This window comes from Dermacentor variabilis, chromosome 2 (genome assembly GCF_050947875.1).
Source record: "Dermacentor variabilis isolate Ectoservices chromosome 2, ASM5094787v1, whole genome shotgun sequence".
NCBI classification, from domain to species: Eukaryota; Metazoa; Arthropoda; class Arachnida; order Ixodida; family Ixodidae; genus Dermacentor; species Dermacentor variabilis.
The window spans coordinates 180,469,687-180,481,233 of NC_134569.1; the positions used below are offsets into that span (position 1 = coordinate 180,469,687).

At 46.7% G+C, this 11,547-nt stretch overlaps 1 protein-coding gene and 1 long non-coding RNA gene across 2 annotated transcripts; one reads left to right on the forward strand and one right to left on the reverse strand.

Annotated features, from left to right (window-relative positions):
• The first annotated feature begins 3,816 nt into the window (after window positions 1-3,816).
• On the forward strand, window positions 3,817-10,203 carry LOC142572978 (uncharacterized). The gene is made up of 3 exons (XM_075682459.1): window positions 3,817-4,434; window positions 5,580-5,744; window positions 8,189-10,203. The coding sequence occupies exons 1-3, from the start codon at window positions 4,417-4,419 to the stop codon at window positions 8,456-8,458; spliced, it is 453 nt and encodes a 150-aa protein (XP_075538574.1). The 5' UTR covers window positions 3,817-4,416; the 3' UTR covers window positions 8,459-10,203.
• On the reverse strand, window positions 7,485-11,341 carry LOC142572979 (uncharacterized). The gene is made up of 3 exons (XR_012826187.1): window positions 10,919-11,341; window positions 10,500-10,676; window positions 7,485-8,519 (listed from the first exon to the last, which is right to left on the reverse strand). It is a non-coding gene; the product is annotated as an uncharacterized LOC142572979 (long non-coding RNA).
• Window positions 11,342-11,547: the final 206 nt, after the last annotated feature.

Below are 11,547 nucleotides of genomic sequence, written 5' to 3' on the forward strand. Positions count from 1 at the left end.
CCTCGGCTAGCTCAGCGGCTTTAGCCACCGTACAAACGTCTGGCCTATCCAAGACCCAGTACCGCACGTTCTCCGGTAACCGACTATAAAACTGTTCTAGCCCGAAACACTGCAGAACATTATCGTGGTCACCAAACGCTTTCTCTTCTTTGAGCCACTCCTGCATGTTTGACATAAGCCTATACGCAAACTCTGTATATGACTCACTTCTGCTTTTCTCATTTTCCCGAAACTTCCGACGGAACGCCTCCGCAGACAGCCGGTACTTTTTTAGAAGACTCGATTTCACTGTGTCGAAATCCTCTGCCTCCTCTCTATCCAAGCGAGCGACTACGTCGGCCGCCTCGCCGGGTAACAAAGTGAGCAAGCGCTGTGGCCACGTTTCCCGAGAGAACCCCTGCTTCTCGCACGTTCGCTCGAAGTTAACCAGGAACAAACCAATGTCCTCTCCAAGCTTAAACGGCCGCATCAGGTCAGTCATTTTGAACAATACTCGTTCTCCTGCACCGTGTGCCTGACTTCCATTACGAGCGCGTTCCATCTCAATCTCGAGACGCTTCATTTCCAACGCGTGTTGACGGTCGCGCTCTTCTTTTTTCTCTTGTTGCTCTCGCTCTTTTTGTTCTTTAAGTTCGCTCTCCTGTCTTTTTGCAGTCTCCCTCTCCTCAATGGTCTCAAGGCATTCCGACAGCTCGTCATCCTCAGCTTCTAACTCAAGAATAGCCTTTAGCAGTTCTGGTTTTCTGAGTTTGTCCGAGACATCCAGACCCAACTCTCTTGCAAGCTCCAACAATTTCGGTTTGCGCAACGACTTCAAATCCATGGCTGCTCTGAATGCTGCTTTCTCTACTGCTTACTATTGTCTTGCCGCAAACTAACCCGGCAGCAACGACAACCACAATTACCAGCTCTGTTTCTGACACTAACAAAAGCCTGGCAAAGCTCAGAAGAAGAAAGTCCCGCACTCACCAAACCTCGCAGGCAGGAATTCCGCGCAGTCGTTCCGCTGCAGGCAACCAGTCGTCACACAGGGCTCGTTGCACTGCTCCCGGATCGTCGTTGAGCTGCTCAGCATACAGTCAACTGCATCTCTTCGCTGCTGGCCTCCGTTGTCGCGATCTCACCGCTGGCAGACAGTTATTTGAAGTCGGAGGCGATCTCACCGCTGCCAACCAGATGTTTGGATCCCACCGATGGCATCGGTTGTTGGGAACTCGGCGCTGACGCCCGTGGTTGTACCTGGGTCGCAAGCCCCAAGGGTAGCGTTGGCCTGGCGGCCTGGGGTACAACTGGAAGCATCCGAAGGTCCCGGCAAAGCATGAGTCGACTGGTAACAACAAAACAACTTGCTTATTTTAACATCGCAAAGAGTTGGCGGTCAGGTTGACCGAAGTAGAGAGACGGGAGAGCACTTTACTCAACAGAAGAAATCGGAGCCCTCTTTTTGGCGTCCGGGGGCAGCTGTTTTTATACTCTCGCGGTTGAGGGCAAGAAGGAACCCCTCAATAGACGAGCACGTGAATGTACAATGGGCTAATGGTGACGCACACTGTCGTAGCGCTGCCGGTCGGGCACAATGACTGGAATGAGAGGGTGATCCCTGCTGTCGCATCGCCTGGTTCGGGCACAATGACTGGAATGAGAGGGTGATCCCTGCTGTCGCATCGCCTGGTTCAGGCACAATGGCACATACACTCACATACGCACATGAAGACACGTGGCATCGGAACATGCCTGGAAACGCCTGGCGGGGAGCGTTGCGGCGACGCCGCACGGGCCAAAATGTCTGCCGCCCCGCCGCAGTCGCGCCGGCAAACCCGCGTGTCGCAGGCGAAACGCAACAATCCGTAGACGGCGACTCTACCGTAACGAGGCACGAACGACAGATGTAGTCGGTAGTCTGATTTCTTCACGAGGGCAGTAGGTTATGCGCTGCTAAATGTTGCGATGGCTCAGCTGCTATGGCGTTCTGATGCTGAGCACGAGGTAGCGGGTTTGATTCCCGTCCGTGGTAGTCATGTTGAGATGGGGAAGGAATGCTCTAAGGCTGGTGTGCAATGCTTAAGTTGCGTCTTAAAGAATGCCAGGTAGTCAAATTTATTCCCTAGACCGTCAGTAGCAGCACCATCACAGCAGCTTCGAGGTGTCAATGAAGAGACCGATTTGTCTAGCGAGTGGTGGCATTTAGCGTTACTTACTGATAACCACTAATTGTCTGATGTAGTACGACTGGATTGGGCGGAGTGCTATCTTTGCTTCATCACGCCGCTTTCCTTATCCCTATTAACCCTGTTTAGAGTAAAAGGGGTCCTGAACCACCCCTCGGGCTTGACGTAAAAACGCAGTCCGGCGAACTGCATACGCTTCTGTGAATATGCGAGTCGAATTTTGGAGTCTTACGCGACTCCTGGAGCTGAAAAGCGGACAGCGAAGTGTCATATTTCTCAAACATTCGCTTAAAAAAAAGGACGCCTTCTCCGCACACGTTTCGAAGCTGCCGGCGGCTTGTATATATCGTCAAATGCAACATCCCCATAGACGGCTGTTATTGGCTGATTGCTACCATCAATCGAGAAGGGTGTTTGGGTGGGTCCGTTTCTTTCAACTGTTACTGCGTATATTTATTGGCGCAATTTAAGAAACATGCTTAAGTAAGCGAAAATTCGCTTTCTAATTTCGGTATAAACGACGCGCTTTCGGAAAAGCAGACTATCATCTGCTCACGCTCGGCAGTGCCCGCCCGCGTAGGAAGGATACTTTGACCACACTGCTTGTCGGTTTCGTAGCCGTTGGGTCTCGCTAATTTCGATTAGTTTTGAACAATCAACTAGCCTCGAACCACGCGATGCCTAAGGTCAGATCACGGGTTCGCTTACCAGTGAGCGCTCACTCCTTGCCGATTTCCCGATCCTGGCTAGACGCCTTGGCAGACATCGATTCACAATGGGCTATTGACAGCGCTTCAAAATGCTTAAGTTAGATATAGGTATTATCTGTCGGTCAAGCTGGTGCAGAAGAAAGCCGATCCGCTCCACGTAGCACAACAGAAAGACTGGAGCACATGAGTTCAAGCGCGCCTTGCCGGCCTGGCATGCTCAAAGGAAACGCATTGCATATATACGTACTACAGTTGCATGCAGTTGTGGTCTGCTACGTAGCATAGTTACCGCGGCCACCGTGGGGTGTCGCGACGAGCCCGCCTTCTATCGTACTGCGGCTCGCTGAGGAAATAGTCGCGTCTACCTTCTATGTGAGGATACAAAATTAAATTTGAACTGCGCGCCGCGGTGACGTTCAGTTAGCGAGGCGTTGTGGGCACGACCCGCTGTGCCATAGCCTTTGCAGTGCAAAGGCACTAAATACGCAGAGGGAGCACCGCGAAGCGGTCAAAAATGAAGTTTGATAGCCAATAATTCTGCTTCTGCTGAACGCACTTAAGTACTTTTTGCTGCAAGGTTTACGAAGTTGTCTAGTATAACTTCAAATGCATTTCTCACTTCGGTAAAAGAAATGGCAGTGCCTTAGCTCGGCTATGCCAGGATATACGTAGTAAAAGCTAAGACATAGCATGGTTAGCCTTGGTTAATCTTGATTGCCAGTCCAGGTTAGTCTGGTTGTCTAGCTATGTTGCGGCTTTTAGCCAGTCGTCCGGCGCGCTGTTCGTCTGTTTCTTGGGCGATTCGTTTCCTCTTCACCTCGTTCCGATGTCGATTCCAGGCCTCCTCCTGCTTATCAGAATTGTCGCCGTCCATACTGCCACCTCAACTGTGGTTACGGCGCACGCGAGCTCTCCTTTTCAATCCTCCGACATGTTAAGGCCCAACCACACGCAGCCCGGGATACGCGTCTCGCTACGCGTACACGTAAGCGTACGCGTCTGCGTGCGCGTACGCGGGTGATGAAGGGAAGGGCGTCCAGCCACACGATACGCGCACACGTGCGCGCTTCGCTGCGCGTAGCACAGGGCTGACAGACCAGCTGCCCAGCGATGGCGGAAACGGTCGTCTTTGGCTTTGAGAAAAGTTTATCTTTAATTTCTTTATGGCTAGCCATGTTTATTTAATTTATCAATGTTAGAGCTAGTACATTGTTTTTAAGTTGAGAAACGCACGCTGTTCGTATCTATACATCCTTATGGCAAGAAAAGCTACAACAATTATCAACATCACGCGCGATAGCGTCTGCTTGCTCACAACTGCAGCTGACATCTGCGCGCGACCACGCACGACGTTGCTGCCGAGCCCTTGCTTAGCCGCTTGCTTCGCCGGCATCAGCGTTCTCTCCCCGTAATGTACCACATGAGAAAGAAGCTTTTGCTGCTGCTGCTCTTGCAACGGCGGCGGGAGCGCAGAAAGCGTCTGCGGCCTCTGCGGCGGCGACGTTGGTGGGTCCGGCCAGTCTTTCAACTGCGTAAAGATGAAGGACTTTACGGCTGTGAGTAACTTCTTTCCTTTCGATGATCTACAGTGGTAGAACTAGGAGCCAGTGTTTGGACATGGAGACTTATCTTCGTTAGGACAGCAATTACTTATCAGCGTTTTTAAGTGCGCGCATAAGCGAAAGGGTTAAAGTAGTAATGCGGGGATCGTACTCGCAGAGCGCGAACGCCCAATTCGCAGAACAGCATCGCGTCGTCGGTGCAAGGTTTGTCCAGGTTGACAGCACCGATCGAAACGATAACGTGACGCACGCGAACAGGGGGAACGACAAGAGCAGGGTGTAGTGCGGAAAGCGCGAAAGCATAGGCGAAGATCGGGCTGATTAGCCGCCGGAAGCATACAGATAGTATATTGGATACGTGGTGACAACACCTCACGACGTTTCAACCGCCGTCTGTCTAACCCGTGTATGCCGTACGACATACGGTCATTAACTGTTCAGCGTCAGAGGGGAAGAAGCGCTTGATTCAACAGACAATCTGTAATACTAATTTGGGGCTCCCTTCATTATTAACAGTAGACCATACTGTTTACACAGAGCTTGTGTAGCAGCCTCTTTTCTTGCACAAAATTTGTAAGGATTAAGTTTTGTAATACAGTTTCTGCTATTCGATATTTTATTTGATATCCAGATTATTTTTTCTTCATTTGATTCGATTCTAAATCTACTTTTCGGTATTAGCACACCCCTACAAAAAGCTAAGGACTGCTAGTTATATTTGTGCCATTAGTATAGCACATAGATTCAAGAACACCTTTTTACACGTGTTGGTTGTCTTATATGAAGCTTGTGGAGGAGATACGATTTCCTATATTTTCTGTCTCTCAGAATTGTGACTGTAGAATATGAAGTGTAATGTAATTAAATTGTGACCTGGGGGGCAGGTTAAAATTCTGTGCGACTAATTTCGGAAGTTTCTTGGCAGTGGCCGCACGATTTTAATATACCGTTAACTGGCTCTCCTGTTTTGCCGAACCACTGTTTGTATTCAAGCACATAAACAAAGCAGGGGGTAAAATTAATGATGGCTAGTGGCTATACGTGTGTGTCTGTGAAAAGTGTACAGCTCCTGATACCTGCGCGTGTATATGGGCAGGGCATGGTCTTGCTGCCAGGCAATAATGCACCATTTTTTACAGATGCAACGGATACGTCAGGATGACCACGGATTTTTCTACAAGTTCTTTCGCAAGGCGCCGCAGCTCTTGGACAAGCTATTGAGCTTTTTAGCAGAGGCCCTCACACGGCAGCACCACATTCGAGAAACCCCTGGAGCCTGGAGAACGACTTGCTGTAGCATTGAGGTTGGTAAAGGACAGTTGCCCCTAGAGTAATAATGTGCGATTGCAGGAATACAGAACACCGTTTCTTTGTCATTTAATGTATCATTTATTTTATTTTATTTACATATTACTGCCCGTCGCCTTTTGGAAGCCAAATCAGGAAGGAGCCACAAAACATTGAAGCAAAACAAAAGAAAGAAGGAAACGACTGACAATGAGCGTGCATAAAAAATACTAATAAAAAAATAATAATAATATATTAATAATCATCTTTATTTCTCTCTTTCCACAGAATACAGAATTATACACAACTAACTATTTATTAACTCATAAACAAATAAAAAAATGGGACACGAAATGCTGATACAAAACGAGAAATAGTAATGATGGTACTGACAATGCGCGTAAAAAGAAATACAAGAAAAAAATGATCGCATGAGCACAGAGACTGAAAGTTTCCACTTACTGCATCACCAGTGTAACAGTTACGGCTAACTCTTAAGAAAAACTGCCATCGACTGGCATCGCACAAAAGCTACCTCAGTGCTTTTGACCTTGCGCAACCTGTAAAACATGCACTGAGGTATGCTTGCACATGTAGTATTAAACAAAGGTGGTAGCTAACCTACACAAATGAATTTTGATCGTATGTCACCTGAAAAGGGCCCCCCACAGCCATGTAGATCATTGTGAAGAAAAATCATGTCATCATAATTAGTATTCAAACAATTGAAACATGCGTACTAATTTTTTTTCAACTTGCATTCAAGCTACTTGGCATCCCGGTAAGACATAAAAGACGTTGCCTTGACTTACTGTGTGGGGATTGAGGCGGCTAGACTCTGCAGTGGTGTGTAAGTCATATAGTGGCGATCGTGCCTGCAAAGTATTAAACAACTGCAGAACAGCCCGACAGCCGCAGAAATTTCTTACATTTTTTTCAGCTTAAGAAATTTTTTAAAGCTCACATGCTGTTCACGGCTCCCGTCAGGTAGCCCTGCTTCCTGCCAGTGAAGCAGGGTCATACGTATAAATGTCTCATTTACACACTGCCTTCAATGTCACTGATTACGTACAAAGACTTTGGCCAAACATCCAATGCAGAACATGCAAAACCAACTCTGGAACTGAGCCACGGAACACAAAGAAAAAAAATGCAAGGAATGTGGCTTGTGGATGATAGTTGTGGGAGAGGTAGAGGTTGTCTATGTTGGCAGTGAACCTCGCCTCCTGGCTATGTGGTGGCAAGACTTTTGCCTTTCTGCTACCTCTTCTAATAATAATAAAACAATATGAAAAATGCTTGCGCTGCTAGAACGCCCCGACAGGCTTTACAACTTGCAGCATATAACCGAAATTTTCAGTGGGGTCTGGTTGAAGGTTCATTACATTTTTTTATTTACAGGCATGTACAGGCATCTCTACATGCATGCACAAACTCTTCATGCACAGGTGGTGAACTCAAAAAGGTTCATTGCTGCAAGACAGGCTGAATGAGTAAACACAGATGAAAGCGATAAACATCTGTCTTGCAACAACAAACCTTTAGTTGCAAGTCAGTGCTTCTTTATCGTAGGTGTGTTGCTAAAACATGTTCACACATCTCTACAGCAGCAATGGCCAGCCAACCAGGCCCACAGATATCAACTTTATGAAATTCTTGAATACCGCACAAAAATATGGATACAAGACAATGTAAAATGAACAAAAAAGAAGAGCTGAGGGGCTTTGACATGACAACAACAGACAAGGAAACATATATAAAGCATAAAGGAAAATAACTCATTTTATTTGTAATGTCAACATCACAAGGAGAAGGGAAATGAAAGTGGTCAAAATATAACTTGCCACTGGTGGGAGCTAAAACCAAAACCAATTGAGCTGGAGGCTATTCCACCATCAATTTCATAGAATGTTTATGTGTACTAGATTAGGCTCTTGGAGTGTTCTTGCATGAGTAGCGTTGGCTAACACTACCAGGGTGAGATCCAGTACATGTACATTCAGGCCCAAGAAAGTTTGCAGAGGGATAGCCATTGCTGCAGCTCTACTGGTAAAGCAATGCAAGCATAATTCAAAGTTTGTGGGTTTGTCTCGCATTAGTGAGAAGCTACCTTCTTATATACTTTCATTTTCCTCCTTATTTTTCCATTTCAATATAAAGTAATTAAATTCATCAATGATTTCCTTTTGTTTCATTGTCTCTTGGCTTTGTTATACAAAAAGTATACATTCAAAAACATTAATCTTTGAATTACTCTCCTACTTGCATCAATGTAATTTTCATGTCGAAATGCGTATCCTCACTGACCTCTCTAATGTGTTTGAGCAGAGAGACGGCAAAAGTTCGAGGTCGTCCTGTGGTTTGCATCTTTTGATTGCACTTGAAACATTGCCTAATTCCTCCAATATTAACTGACTCTAATCTTTCTTTTTCCTTTTCCTCCCCCTTGACTTTGCTTCAGAAGCAATGCTTCCTAACGTATCCAGCCTACGACTGCCTGCTGAAGCCAGCGATGCTTCTGACTGCGGACTGCTGTGGTGTGCCTCAGAATCCTCAGGAACCAGAACTTCTTGAAACATCGGTGATTCAAGAGATTCTAAAATGCCCTGGGACTCCACAGACTCATGCGACGCCGAAGACAGAGTCGATGCTGGCGCTTGTGACTCTTCACTTGACGGTGATGGCACTTCCAAGTGTTGCCAGATCGGAAAACTGGCACATTTTTTGTTAAGATGTCTGCAGCACTTCCCTCCTCACTCGATGGGGGCACTGGTGGAAGGTTGGCGGACATCCTGCATGTGAGCGTAATAAGGGTTGCACATACTGTCAATGTGTAAATAATGTGCCAGTCTGGATGCAAAAATATATGAAGGCTCAAATCCATCCACATTTGTTTTAGTGTGTGATTTTATTAGCATACACTGAAGCTCTGAATCAGTTTTGTAGGGACAAAAGTGGCTTGCCTATACAACCAGAATGAACAGTTTCTGCATGCGCATAAGTGTAGCTTTTGTATCTTTTTCTGTTTTTGCTTGTGATGCATTTAAGCAGTACTTACGAGATCTGCATGCCTAAAGCCTAGTGATTACTTCTACTCAAAACAGTGCATGATATTTGGAATGTTTCAGTTTTGAAATAATTAGCAGGAAGCATTCCACTACATTTACTCAGTAAAACCACTTAATAAATTTCATGTTGAAAGACCTATGCTTGCACTCTCTAAACATAGAGTAGTAGTACTGTTAGGTCTTGCTTTAGTATAAGGCTCTCTCCTGTTCTAGTTTTTCTACTGGAAACGTTCTTGGCTTGTAACTTTGTTTTCCTTTCACTTGTTTGTAAGCTTCATCTCATTCTAAACTGTTTTTCTTAACTGAATGTACGTCTAAACACAGTGTGAAGCTGTGTACGTAGTAATCAGGGCATTTGTTGTTTGTATTTAGGAAGTTACATCTAATAATGTTTGCCTTCTTGCCATCTGCCTTGTAAAGGGTGTTTTGGCCCAGCAAAGCTGACCTTAGCGAGCAAACTCTTCCAGAAGGTTTCTTACAGCCAAGCTTTTTTTGCCTCTTCTCTGGACTTTCCTTCCGCCACTCCTACTGTCTTGCCAAATAGCTCGCCTCATATTGATATTAATGTAGTCGTTGAACCATTGTCATCCCAGCTGACTACTGGCTACTGTGTTGCACGAGTGACAAGTACTGGACGTAATGCAAATACCAATTAAAATAATGTAACTAGATCGTGGTTTTAGCACGTAAAATTTCAATAATCATTTTTTGCACAGTGCGAATGTGTTAAACTGGATCATCTAGTCCTTCCTTGAAAATTTTGCTAAGCAGGAACAGCGTTCTCCACAAACATCGTGAAAGCTTCGCTTAAACGAGTAACCACACCACCTGGGATCTGCAGAATAACCGCAGGCTGATAATTAGGTAAAGACACTGCTGAGCAGACACAAAAAGAATTATCAATTACACAGCTGACAATGTCGTCAGTACTATGGCGCATTTATTCCTACAGCATGATGACACTGAATGAATCCCTAAGCAAGCTAGGTAATATTTGAGGGTCTGTGATGAAGCACCGATTTGTACACTGCTGGCAAGCAACAAAATGCAAAATTAAAACTGTGCATTGAAGTGCCCAAGGTACACATGAATATTGCAACATTCAATACTCAGTTAAATACTGGCCATTGACTTGCACGCTGCCTTCTAGGATCAGTGCACAGAATAAAAAAAAACTACTTGCATGTTTTGTGTTTTGTTTTTGTGTGTGCATCATGCAAGCCCTTTTCTTTTTATTCATCCTGCTAATTTGTATGTGATATTCTCTGTACTTCTGTCTTATGATTTACTGTTAGGTTTTTAAGTGCTATTTTACTTGTTATTTTGTACCTGTATTTCTGCTTTCTCTGCTCCCCACTGCAAAGCCAAACTGGCTTTGTGGGTACCTAAATAAATATACAAAGCTATTCTTGTACTGCTTGTATGTCCCCTCACCGGATCACATTTAACGAAATATGCGATAATCGGAGCGGCGATGCAGCACAAATATTTTATCGCAAATTAGACAAAGCTGAATATAATGCATACTGTGCGTCGACTTGCTTGTGTAAGCACAATATTGAGTCGATTCCCATAAGTGCGGTGCATTGCCAGCTATAACACAAACATACGGCATCGCCGGTTAACGTGGTAAAGGGAAAGCACTAAAACCCCGTGTTTCATTTTTAACACGCCGGCTAAGGTGGAAACTTCAAGATCACTTACGGTCTACTCTCCATTGTGTGGCGCAGAAACATCATCTGGTCGAAAAACAGCCAGATGACGTCGTCCTGAACGTCGTCTGGCACGGCGCGGCTCTTTTCTTTCTGAAACGTATTCCCAGGCGCCGAAATTTATTCCCCGCGGACTTCCATCACTTCTGCAGCGCTGGGATAACGTCATCTGCACAGATGAAACGCGTTTTAGACATCTGCGAGTCGGCTGATGAGAGAGTCAGCTTATACCAGTGCCACACAGCTAGGCTTTCGATGGCGATCGAGCGCGATCAAATTTCTCGATCACGATCGGTTCTACGCAGATCGCGCGGTACAGGCAATCGTGATCACAAAATCCGACCCCAATCGGGCTCGATCGCGATTGAAACTGCTCCGCTGTGACGCCCGTATAAAATTCCGAGCACTCGCCTGTTCGGCAGCGTTGGGAATGACGATCCACGACCACCTCGTCAAGTGCTTGTTCTAGTGGCGCTTGTGTTTCGCCTGCTACCAAAGCGCAGGTCGAGCCTCAGCGCAGGCGATCAGCGCTTCGTTGTTGATCGCCTCCATAGCCTCTGTGCTCCATCGACACGAAACCAGCAGCGACTCCCGGCGTCTCCGCACGATTCTGAAACTTCAACAACCTTTCCGAACCGCCGGAAGTGTACATGCGGCCCACGTGACGTCGGTGCACAAGCTGCCACTTCCGTCGCGTACGCTCAAACAGACGCCCAAGATCAAGACCTCCTTGACGCGCGCGTTTCCTGCGCGTCTGCCCTCTCTAGACGCGTAGGACAGGCGCGTACGGCCTCGCAGACGCGTGACGCGCAGCCAGGCGCGCACGATTCACCGCGTGTGGTTGGGCCTTTATGAGGCATGCGACGCAGCTGGCGAAGCGAGCGGGGGCGAGCGCAGCGACGAGGAACGCGGTGTGACGTCACACGAAACGGCGGAAGCGGAAAGGCGCGGCGCTACGCAGCGGCGGAACACCTGCGGCTCGATGCTACTAGTTGAGCATGCGCAGTAGTGATTTGGGAGCGAGAGAGAGAGAGAGAAAT

Bases quoted from the DNA above. Each gene is read 5' to 3' on its own strand.
- LOC142572978 (XM_075682459.1), top strand. The intron at 5,745-8,188 runs GTTGGTAAAGGA...ACTTTGCTTCAG, and splicing joins CGACTTGCTGTAGCATTGAG to AAGCAATGCTTCCTAACGTA.